We start from the raw sequence: 12,646 nt of genomic DNA, 5'->3' as shown, positions 1-12,646 counted from the left end.
TTGATTTAGAATTTCTTTAAATTTAAGTACGATTGAAACTAAGCACAATCGATGTGGTTCGATACAATTTATTTTTGATAAATTGGCATAATATATTCTATTATTCGAGGATAGGTAAGATCCTTTTTATCATTGGACAAATTATAAAGTGCATATTGTAAAGAGTTAAGGAAAAGGAGAAAGGACACAAAAAATTATACTTGTTCGCTCCATAATATGGAGTTAGTGCAATCATGTCGCACTACCGAAAGATTTCAATATAATCCAACATTTTACAACAATAAACACTAAGGCAAGTTAGTCCTATAATTTCTTTCCTTAACCTAGATGACTTCCGAACCTTAACCTAGAGGATTATAAGATTTATAAATAACTTTGTGTGTTTACTACAAACTAAAAGAGTAGTAAACTATATGATCACAATACACCTAAATTTTATATCTTTTGAATGTATTTCTAAGTATTTACAAGGCAGGTTAGAGTATGTATATACAAATTTGTAAGTTTGAGAGTTTTACTCAATACATATTTTCAAATTTGATCGTTGGATTGTAAATTTATATCAAATAGATCATTAATGAATTTTTTTACGCAAATCTAAAATCATTTGATATGTGGTTGAAAAACATCAAGATTAACGATTTATACACTTTTATATAACATCGTTAATCTTGGTGCATCTTAATGATATATCAAATGATTTTAGAGTTTTGTAAAAATTTACATGAATAATCTATACGATATAAACTTCTAAATAATTTAGTGACCAAATTAAAAAAATATATATCAAGTAAAATGACATTGAACATTATAACATTATATGCGTGAAATTTGACTCTCTCTCCCTCTCTCATATGATTAAAGTCTATAACAAATTTCAATTTTTTTGAAGTATCTTATATTCTTTTTGATGTTTTTACGCTGTTAATTTTTTTTTTTAAAAAAAGGATGAATTTAAATTGGTCATGAAATAGATTTTTTAAACAAAATTCGTCATAAATCAATTCCCCTTTCAACTAGTCTTTGTCAATAAATTTTTAAAAATTGTATATAGGTTAACTTCAAAAAAAAGCTCTAAATCATATCATAACTTCACCGACAAAAAAAAAATATAGAACCGTTGGGTATTTGAAGTTTTTTATTTTAGAGGGGGTATTTGAAGAATTATTAATTTCATGTTTTAGATAAGTATAAAAAATGGATACGCTGTTATTGACAAAGTTTCCAAGTGTTATAAAGAAAGAAGATTGAAAAATGTTTATAGGGTAACATGATCTTGTTTATTTAATAAACATATTGTAACTATGAGTTGTGAATGAGTGTATGCTACGTTGGATATGAGAAACAGAGGATTGGCTTCTCTATTTGGGTCATTCACATACAGAGTCATCTAACCAGCTGCCCCTTATTTCCGAATAATGATGAGTCGAGTATTGACCGCTGATGACAAGAGGGATAGGATTTAACCATGGTTACCCTTAACCATAGTTAATATCTAACTCTAGTTAAGTGGAAGCTATTACTGCACCCTATAAAAGGACATCACCAACATTGCAAATTTCCATCATCTATTTGTCTTTCACATTACATCATTATTGCACTTCTTATGGTCGTTTTTACGATTATTTCCTTTGTTTCTCTTTAGTTTTCTCATTTTCCAGATTTCCTCAGCAACATCCATAGCTACAATTCTTTGGTTCGTTCTATTTTTATTTTGCTGTACAATGTTGTTCTCTTTACATGTAGTTCTGACAAATTCACCGTGATAGCAAACATGCAAAGGATGATTTATGTAAACACCACAACGACACATAAATACTGATAAAATGATAGGATGTAACCACTACATCAATATCGTGTAGTATCAGTGTCATGTTTTTTTTTTTTTTTTCCTTTATATATATTTTGTGCATGTTTGAAATAATTGGGTTAAACCACCGTGATTTTGTAAAAGTGTACTTAAAGCTTTGACAAAACTTTGTCAAACACATGCACTTTGAATCTTTGATCTTGAACCATGGAAAGTGTCAAACAAAGCATTGTTTATATTAGATATATTTAATTATATTTTTTGGTTGGCAGAGAAAAAATTGAAAAAAAATGGCATCAAACAGAAATGGAAATGGAAGTATTGCAACAGAGAACGGGAGCAATGGGCTTCCAAAAATTACGACAAAGAAAAGTGTGAACGGGATTTGTCACGATGATAGTGGTCCCACCGTAAATGCAAAAACAATTGATGAACTTCATTCACTGCAGAAGAAGAAATCAGCACCCTCTACACCTAATACAGGAACTTCAACTCCATTTGCTCAGATTTCTGATCAAGAACGCCAGAAATTGCAACTCCAATCAATTAGGTACTATCTCTGTCACATTTTTAATTAATAATTGCTTGATTCATGGTCATGGGAAAAAGTGGTAAAGCGGTGATGTAGTTAGATTTTATTAAATTGTGTGCCTGCATTTATCTCACTTTAATTTCAAGTTTTTACACGTTTCAGTCAAACACTAAAAAATTACACTTAAAACGTGTAAAAGCAATTGCTTATGATTAATTTTTTGTTTGTTTTGAGTCTAATTTTAATTCAAAATATTAAGAAACTATTTTTTTTGAATGATCATACTGTATTAAGAAACTTTATACCATCAATAAATCATAAATTATTTATGTGGGATTTTTACGTAGTTATAACTACAATTAATTTTTTAATGATCAAATATTATAATTGATTTTTTAAAGGTTATAATATATACTAATTGATGGAGATGCTAAAAGTGTTTATAACTTCCTTAAAAAAGTGTTTTTTTTTTTTGGTACTGTAAAAAAAATGCTTATAATTAAAGTATTAATCTTGCGAAGTTTACATCATAGTTTTTTTTTTTTTGTTACAAGTTTACATCATAGTTGTGTCTAACTCTAAAATTAGTCTTCGGAGTTATGAGTTATGCGTAGAAATATCTTCTTAATACAAAAAAGAGAAGAAAAAAAGGCGTAAATTTTATAATACGTGTAATACACTAAATCTAATTATTTATTGCAATATAGCGTTAAGTCAATTGAAGACGAGCGGAAAATCCGTTTAGGCAACCTAAAAGGTGGGATTGTGGGTCCCATTTTATGTGGCGCCTTGACTAAGAAACTGATGAGATGGATCTGACGGTGCCAAATGCTCTGATTGCGTGGGACCAAATCAGCGTTTCATCTTGGGTCTCTCCCATACACACACGTTTGCATAGAAAATTAATTTTTTCTGTAAAAAAAATAGCAAAACAAATATTCACATTAAATACTTTAATAAATTCCCCGATAATCAATTTTAAAAAATAGTCGATATTTTTCCCTAAAAAAATCGATATTTTTGGATTGATCATATCAATTAGACTGAGACACTGAATTTTAAATGATATTTATCACCCTATCGTCTTTGGATACGATATATGAAATGAACTTTGAACTAGATTAATTTTCATTTTTTTTTGCGGTGTAAATTATATGTTTATTAAATAAATTGTGAATATGTTAACATTTTTTTCTTCTTCTTGAAACAGTGCATCACTTGCATCATTGACAAGAGAAACTGGACCAAAGGTGGTGAAGGGAGATCCAGCCAAGAACCAGAAGGTTGACCATGTTCACCACCATCATGTTCCTACTCCAACCATTGCTGTTAGTGACAGTGCTTTGAAATTTACACATGTTCTCTACAATCTCTCCCCAGCTGGTACTATACTCATTTCATTTCTAAACCTCCCTTAGTTAAATTTTTACTTTATGATTTTTTTATTTGGTCATGTTTTTCTAACTAATTTATTTATGATGATAGTTATAGTTATAATCTTCAATTCTGTACATGTAGTGTACGAAATGGTTTAAAACGTCACCTTCTAACAAATTTATTTGAAATATTGCTAGTTATTTAAATCTTGTCGTTTTATGATCAAAGTCATTATTATTTAATATACATTTAACAGTTGAAAGATAATGCAACATGATAATAAAGTTATCAATCATAAATCTGACAATAGTTAATGTAAAAAATTGTCACTTTCTTACCTTAATATAATTGGTAGCAATAATTAATGTGAAATTGTATAATTGATTTTGTTGTTTTCTGTTTTGTTTGGATTTGGTGTAGAACTATATGAGCAGGCGATAAAGTATGAGAAAGGATCATTCATCACTTCCAATGGAGCAATGGCAACACTTTCTGGTGCCAAGACAGGTCGTTCTCCTAGAGACAAGCGTGTGGTTAAGGATAAGGTTACTGAAAATGAACTTTGGTGGGGAAAGTAAGTACATACTTTGGACAATATTTGATTCGATGCTTCTATCTCTGTCTTTCAATTTTATTTGTTATTAGGAAACACATATACTTTTTGGATTATGCGTGTCTCTGTTAGATATGTTTGGCGTCCGACACATATCATTACATATACTTTTTGGATTATGCGTGTCTCTGCTGTGTGAGCTTCATAGGTTATTATGTATTATTTAATGCTATAATAATATTGTGCAAATTTTGTAATTTGTAGGGGTTCTCCTAACATTGAGATGGATGAGGAGACTTTCATGGTGAATAGAGAAAGGGCAGTTGATTACTTGAACTCTTTGGACAAGGTGATGATTCCTATTTTTCCAAAAAAAATGTGATAATATATAATAATTTTAATAATATTTTATTTAAAAAGTGATGATTATATAACATCACTTTCACACAAAAAATGGTGATATCATTTTTTAATATTTTCAAGCCAAAAACATTTAGATTTCATGGCAGTTAAGATGATAATGACATAGAAATGGTGCATGTTGTCATTTTGTACAAGTGGGTTTTACTTGACCCTTTATGTGACACAATATTATCTTGATGATGTTACTTTGCGGTGCTTTGTATTTTAGTAGGATATGGGGATATTTTTTGTCACCATTTTGCATATTGCTAAGTGATAAAAGATATGTGTCCATTCTTTAAGAAAATAATTACTCAGCCTCAGAATTCATCATGCTGAGAATAAGTATATATGCTTTTAATTCCTTTCACAGTATAGAGCACCATGCCTATGCTGTGCTAAGGCATGTCCTTTTATGTGTTGTTGTATTATGACCAATGAGTTGATTGCCTCCATTAAAAAAAGCATCTATCTCTTCCTTTGTCTCAGTTAATTATCTTTTCTCTTATCTCAATTAACAAATTATTTATAAATTCATTGGTTAACATTGTTATCTTTTTGTTGAAAGATTATTTAGGAATTTATTTTGTTGCTACAAAGAGACTTAGTAGTTTACTTCCATTTTTATAATAAGGGTGGCTACAAGTTGAGATGGACTAATTTAATTTTGGATAAAGATCAAATTTATTAAACTTTTTGGTTTAGATGAGGATTTTTATTTTATTTTTGATTAATTCAAACTAATTCATTCCAATTGGACAAGTTTGGGAGGTCAAGTTGATTTTATTATTCTTACAATAAATTTCAGTTTTATAATGTCATCTTGGCTCAAGGCAAACAAGATAGAGTAGTGCATTCCTCGAAATTTCGTTCGATATAATAATGTTTTAAACATACATAAAAAAGAAAGTCACTTTTGCGAATGCACAAGTATCTTATTAGTAAAAGTAAGAAATAAACAATAACAATGTCGATGACTATGTAACCGCAGGTGTTTGTGAACGACCAATTCTTGAATTGGGATCCAGAGAACAGAATCAAAGTCAGAATTGTATCAGCCAGAGCATACCATTCATTGTTCATGCACAACATGTAAGTGTAAACTAAAGAATACTTAACAAAAAATTGCCAACACTAGTTGTTTGGTTTCTCTTTTGTTCCTTGAAGACAAAAAGGTAGGTATATAAGCTCCACCAGATAAGTATCCTATATTGTTGAAAGCCTTGTATATAATTCATATATGTATAAATAAAAAGGTATGCAAAAGCATCACTATAATAATGCAAAACATCCCAACTATGTAAAAAAAAGTCGATAACTGGGTTGGTTACAGGTGTATCCGACCCAGTCCTGAAGAGCTGGAGAATTTTGGTACTCCGGACTTCACTATATACAATGCCGGAAAGTTTCCATGTAACCGTTTCACTCACTACATGACATCTTCCACTAGCATTGATCTTAATCTTGCTAGAAGGGAAATGGTTATCCTCGGCACACAATACGCCGGGGAAATGAAGAAAGGTCTTTTCAGTGTCATGCATTATCTCATGCCTAAGCGCCAAATTCTCTCCTTACACTCTGGTTCTAATATGGGCAAAGGTGGCGATGTTGCTCTCTTCTTTGGACTCTCAGGTATAGTATTCAATGTAGCTACCTCTTCCAGCCAGCCATGCGCTCCCCGATATGTTCCCTTCCTTGTCCTATACTCCACTAGATATATCATATATACTTAGCCATGGATATTAGTTATGGCTTTTGTTTTCATTTTCTTATAATTCTAATGGATTTTTATTTTTTTTTAAAATAGGTACTGGAAAGACAACTCTTTCTACTGATCATAATAGATATTTGATTGGAGATGATGAACATTGTTGGAGTGAGAATGGTGTCTCCAACATTGAAGGTGGTTGTTATGCTAAATGCATCGATCTCTCCCGGGAGAAAGAGCCTGATATCTGGAATGCAATTAGGTTTGGTACAGGTATATGTTTATCTTTGACAAATATAAAAAACTTTTATACCGCGGTCTATATTCCAACCGCGTATATAATTTTCGAAACATTGAAAATTATTTTTGATTTGTTTTCTCTTTTGCATTGCCAGTGTTGGAAAACGTGGTGTTTGATGAGCATACTAGAGAAGTTGATTATTCTGACAAATCAGTTACAGGTAATCAACGATTTTTTTATTAAGATTAGTATTTGGATTTTGTTAACTCTTTTGTTTAATGGTTGACTTCATCAATTTTTGTTGCGTATAAAGACTAAGATGGTTTCATTTAAAATTATTTGTTCAATATAGCTGACAAAAGAGGACTAAGCTGTGACTTTGTCTTTGCCAATTAACAGTTGACTTCGTACATCCTTACAAGTTGTACTTCATATGTAATGTAACAAGTAATCTATATGTTATTGTGAAAGGTCACTTGTAATTAAAATACAAACCTCCTGTAATACGGCACTATGGATAGGATTATAGGACGGTGTTAAATAAAGAGACGAATATTTTAATTTCAAAGATAAACAAGTCAAACCTCTACTTGTCAGCTGCTGATTTTTTTTAATTAGATTTGTACATTGTAATGATCTATTACAAGAAACCACTGTAGCACTGACATTTCTGATCGAAGATGTGTCCGACACATGTGACTACATTCAATTAATTCATCTTTCAAAATTATTATTAGCGTCGTGTCTAGTGTGTGTATTAGTGCTTCATCGCAAAAGAAAATATATCTCTGCTGATAGTTACATGCGGTAATTTTTTATTGCAGAAAATACTCGTGCAGCCTATCCTATAGAGTACATACCAAATGCAAAGTTACCATGTGTTGGACCTCATCCAAAGAATGTTATTCTTTTGGCATGTGATGCATTTGGTGTGCTACCACCTGTGAGTAAGCTAACCCTGGCGCAGACCATGTACCATTTCATCAGTGGATATACTGCTCTGGTAATAAATTTCATTCTCACTAATTTTTACTATTTGCTAAACCAATGTTGCTTCAGTTATATGATTCTAACCATTTTTATGTAGGTGGCTGGTACTGAGGATGGTATAAAGGAGCCACAAGCAACATTTTCTGCTTGTTTCGGTGCAGCATTCATAATGTTACACCCTACAAAGTATGCTGCAATGCTTGCTGAAAAGATGGAGAGTCATGGTGCAACAGGGTGGCTTGTTAACACTGGTTGGTCCGGTGGCAGGTATGCTTTTAGTGCTTCTCTTTGCAATATTGTTGAGTTTCTTTGTTTTTTCGCGCTAAACATGATGTTCTTGTCTATGTCAAATTAATCCAGCTATGGTACCGGGAATCGTATCAAACTAAGTTATACTAGAAAAATAATTGATGCTATTCACAATGGAAGCCTCCTGGGGGCAGAATACAAGAAGAGTGAGATTTTTGGCCTTCAGACCCCAACTGAAGTGGAGGGTGTCCCTTCAGAAATTCTGGATCCTATAAATGCGGTAAGTTATCCTAAAACAGTTCGTTTATTCACCTTGCGTGGTAATAAAACACTTCTAATTTAGAAACGGGATATTAATAATTGGTATTTTTGATGGATTCCAGTGGTCAGACAAAAACGCCTACAATGCGACATTGTTGAAGCTGGGTGGATTGTTCAAGAAGAATTTTGAAACCTTCACCAACTACAAAATTGGAAAGGGTGATGACAACCTCACAGAAGAGATTCTTGCAGCTGGTCCAATCTTTTGAAGTGAAGCAATGTTGTGTTGTGTGTGGGACTAGGATTGTTAGGGGGGTAGAATAAATGTGGCCTTATTTATAATAATATATTGGTTGGTTGGGACGGGTTCATATTTCTAGTCTTCACATTTGTGCTTGTCTTCGCTTTTGAAGTTGTTTTCCTATGAGTGTTATTCATATGTCATATGTACTAGTCTTTACATTTTCATGTCCTCATTCTAGTATATAAATAAATTATATCACTATATCCTTCATTTTTCTTTAACTCTCTCTTATTACGAACAATTTGCTAATAGCATAAGGACCTCGAACATTTTGCTATATCAAAGATCATAATAAAACTCTAAAGTTCCTATTTAAGAAAAAGTGTCCTTCAACCGAACAAGTACCTTGGTTGTTGCAATTCTGCCACGCTTAACCATTTTCCTAGGCAATGGTTCCAATTGTTTCACATGGATTGTATCCTGTGTATGGTTGCAATTTCAGATGTAATGTTTTATGTCTTACACCACCATGTCTTTCCAAAGAGGAACGCTATATAGTGCGAAAAACTAAAGCACAGGATTCGCACGATGAATGCGGACGGTGGAGTTATATTTTTAAAATAAATAAAAGCATAAATGTTTTACAATCTAAAATATATCCTACGGCGTATATATATTCGTTTATTTTTCGTCGCTGCATTTTCCATACCAAGAAACTTTTCCCCTTTCTAAAAGAAAAAAGATTCCGACCCTGGCCGTAGTGCATCTGAAAATACCTGATGATTTTGAGTTTTTGTGACTTTAGTATATCTAATTGATAGATTAATGATTAGAACAAATTATTTTGATAAGAGGAAATAATTGGTTAAGAGAGATATAACAACAAAGTCACAAAACTCAAAGTTACTCACATGGAATCCAGTGCTGTCATGATTAGAAGAGCATTGCTAGATGGCACGACAACCATCAAGCACGAATTAACACGACATGTGTTTTCAGTAGCTAGACTTTCATTCCGCATCCATATAACTATCATCGGTTTCTCCCACGTCGTAGCTACTGTTGTCGACCATCGCCGTTGATGTTGTCACCGTCACTGTTATCTCACTGCCTGGTGGAGGTAAGGAACGAAGAGGATTTTGGTGTTGAAGAGAGCGGCTGCCGCATATAAGAGAGAATGAATAGTTCGTGGGATTTGCACGACAAAATGTGTCGTGCACTTTAGCATTTCTCTGATTAGAATGACCACAAACTACAAAGTTGTGTGACCACCGCATAATATGTTCTCTTGTTCGCTTGGAGAAAAAGTTACATTTTACCCCAACAACTATACATGCACCATGACAAACCATTAAAAATGTCAATTTTACCATTTAACTTTTTACACATTCATTTTTCATTCTCACCTTTAACTATTTTAAATTTAGCATGGTTCACCCCATATGAGTTTTTTTTAAATATACAAGTTTTCCGGGTTGAATTCATTTTCATCGAAATATTCCCTCCATTCTAAAATGAATGTTGTTTTAGCCAATTGCATACAAATTAAGGAATGAAATGAAATAATCATTAGACACAACACTTTTACTAAACTGGTCAAGAAAAGGAAAAATCTAAAGTTGCATTGAAAATTGTGCAAGAGAAAAGTTGGAGTATTTATTGAGGGTAAAGTTGGAAAAAAAAAATTAAAGTTGTATTGGAAATGTAAAATGACATTCATTTTGAAACAATTTTTTTAGTTAAAGTGACACTCATTGTGAAACAAATGGAGTATTTTATTTCAAGTTTCAATATTGTGTTTGAATAGAATTTTCAGAAAATTTATTAAATAATATTCTAGTTTGTTTAATTTAACTTTTACCATAAAACTCAATATAACTTTTTCAAAAAAATTATCAAAAAAGGTTTTTGATTTTTTTTTATACGTTTAGTAACTTTCGGATTGTAGCGAAAATCAAACTCTTGAATTTCACGACTAATATACTTTATTAATGGCGAAATCGTACATGACTTTTTCGAAAAACTTTATGAATTGATGATATTAGTTGCTTGATGATATCATAACTACGGAGGTATGGATTTCAAAGATTTGGCAGCATTTAATGTTGCTATGCTTGGAAAACAAGGTTGGAAGCTAGAGATTGTTTCCCAACAAGGGGTAAAGTTACGAAGCAGAGGTGTTAATTGCCCTTCAAATTGTGTTATGTGTGAAGATCCCATGAAGACAATTATCATATTTTGTTTCACTGTAAGGCAGCTGTCGATGTTTGGAATGCGGCTAATGTTTGGCACCTGATATCTCCATCTTTGGTCCTGTTTGATAATGCATCAGATATTATATTCCATTTGTTGAGAATATTGTCTACAACCCAAATAGAGAATATTGTCACTATTATTTGGAGTATCTGGAAAGCTAGAAACCTTAAGTTGTGGCAACAAGTGACAGATTCAACCACAACAATCATGGTAAGAGCTATCCATCTTTTAGAAGGTTGGAGAAGTGCTAATCGTAAGCAAAATCCGTCTAATCATAGTCACATTGATACCACTCTTCCTCGCAATCACACTAACCAGGTAGTAGATGGAGATTCAAACATCAGATGGAGGAAACCTAGAAGTGGCAGACTCAAGTGTAACATTGATGCCTCTTTTTCAGACGTCAACAACAAGATTGGTTTGGGCATGTGTATTAGAGATTCAAAAGGATTCCATGTCCGATCAAAAATCATGTGTTTCTCTCCGCTGGGACTGTATCATGCAATTCGGTGGATCCATGAACTTCAACTCGAAAATGTTGATTTTGAAGTTGACTCGAAACGAGTAGCGGATTATTTCAACAAAGGCAGTGGAGATGTCACCGAATTTGGTTCCATAATGGACAGTAGCATCCATTTCTGTCGGTCATTTTTAACAAACTCTCATGTCGAGTTTACTAGGAGGCAAGCGAATGAGGTTGCACATACTCTAGCTAAGGCAGCCACATCTAGTTCTAGCTTCCGTATCTTTGATGAAATCCCAACATGTATTACTGATTTAATCTTTAATGAAATGATTTAAGTTTCTTTCTCTCAAAAAAAAATAAATGTATTTTTTCCATAGATTTTAGTAACAAATGATTTGAGTTTTTTTTCTTAAGCATTGTTCAAATAAGCTGCAGTTTTATGAGTATTTTATTTTTTTGTCTAATACACTAATTAATAAGTAAAAATGTTTCCTTGACTGTGAGTTTTGTTCAAAAAATAAATATTTATATATATTTTCTAAGATATTATACAAATCGGAAACCTTATTAATTTATATTTTTTAGAAAAATGTTGTAAATTAGATTTTTGTACCAGTTTTCTATATTAAAAATGGTACACATATATGATGACCCTGTGTAAAAAAGAAAAAAAAACACACATATGATGACCCTATAAGTTAAATTTTAGACTGTGTTTGGACTTTGGATGAGGGAATGTTTTGACGTAAAGTAATGTTTTGAGGTGAATTCTATTGTTTGGATAATAATTTGAAATTTTTTTAAAATAATGAAAATTTATGGGAATTTCAAATTACACCTAAATGCTATAAATTTCAAATTTCTTCAGTGTTATAATTTTTCAAATTTTACACTTAGGTCCTCAAATTTTCCGATATTTTAAAAATGGCTTAAATATGTCTTTCGTCCCTGCAAATATATGTCATTTGAATTTTCGTCTCTAAAGTTACTAATCCTTCCAATCTGCCCCTGCAAATATTAATCATTTGACTTTTGGTCCTAATTAGATTTTTTTGCTGAGGTGGGCTGTCATTAGCGACGTGGTGCCCATGTGACAAGTGATGATTGGGCGAGGTGGTTTGCTTAAATAGGTCTTTCATCCCTGCAAATATAGGTCATTTGAATTTTCGTCCATGAAGTTACTAATCAGATGTAATTTAATTGAATCATTTGAATGGCCTAAAACTTTAATTTCTTTAAAAAAATTCGCACCCTATCATCTTCTCACACACTCTTTGAATTGATCCTTTTTATTCTTGTTCGGATTTTATAGTCCGAAGAGTGTTTGTCGTATTTTGAATTTTATAATTCAAATTGTGATTAATCAATTTTGACCGAATTCAAAATGACATACTTGTAAATGACAGAATTTAAAATGATATAATATAAATTATAAACAAAATGTAAAAGTTCATCACATTTTATTAATCGAACAAAATACATTTACAATTACATATACATAACATTAATTATTACAAAATCTTTGACGTCTAAAGCTAAATTTGTGGTAGAAGAATG

At 31.9% G+C, this 12,646-nt stretch overlaps 2 protein-coding genes across 3 annotated transcripts; both read left to right on the top strand.

The window, feature by feature from the left end:
- The first annotated feature begins 1,545 nt into the window (after positions 1-1,545).
- LOC25495006 (phosphoenolpyruvate carboxykinase (ATP) 1) lies at positions 1,546-8,648 on the top strand. 2 transcript variants are annotated; one of them, XM_039834865.1, is made up of 13 exons: positions 1,546-1,696; positions 2,094-2,360; positions 3,553-3,725; positions 4,140-4,293; positions 4,537-4,621; positions 5,666-5,766; positions 6,008-6,306; positions 6,482-6,655; positions 6,778-6,843; positions 7,448-7,626; positions 7,711-7,880; positions 7,974-8,142; positions 8,246-8,648. In XM_039834865.1, the coding sequence occupies exons 2-13, from the start codon at positions 2,101-2,103 to the stop codon at positions 8,390-8,392; spliced, it is 1,977 nt and encodes a 658-aa protein (XP_039690799.1). In that variant the 5' UTR covers positions 1,546-1,696; positions 2,094-2,100; the 3' UTR covers positions 8,393-8,648. The 2 variants fall into 2 exon arrangements, with proteins under 2 accessions (XP_039690799.1, XP_013453689.1); XM_013598235.3 differs by having other exon boundaries at positions 1,548-1,696; positions 2,083-2,360.
- Positions 8,649-10,441: 1,793 nt separating this feature from the next.
- Positions 10,442-11,424, top strand: LOC112422033 (uncharacterized). The gene is made up of 2 exons (XM_024784746.1): positions 10,442-10,525; positions 10,621-11,424. Exons 1-2 carry the CDS (start codon positions 10,442-10,444, stop codon positions 11,422-11,424), a joined length of 888 nt encoding a protein of 295 aa, XP_024640514.1.
- Positions 11,425-12,646: the final 1,222 nt, after the last annotated feature.

This window comes from Medicago truncatula, chromosome 5, assembly GCF_003473485.1.
Source record: "Medicago truncatula cultivar Jemalong A17 chromosome 5, MtrunA17r5.0-ANR, whole genome shotgun sequence".
Lineage (NCBI taxonomy): Eukaryota > Viridiplantae > Streptophyta > Magnoliopsida > Fabales > Fabaceae > Medicago > Medicago truncatula.
This window is presented reverse-complemented; position numbering and strand designations above follow the sequence as displayed.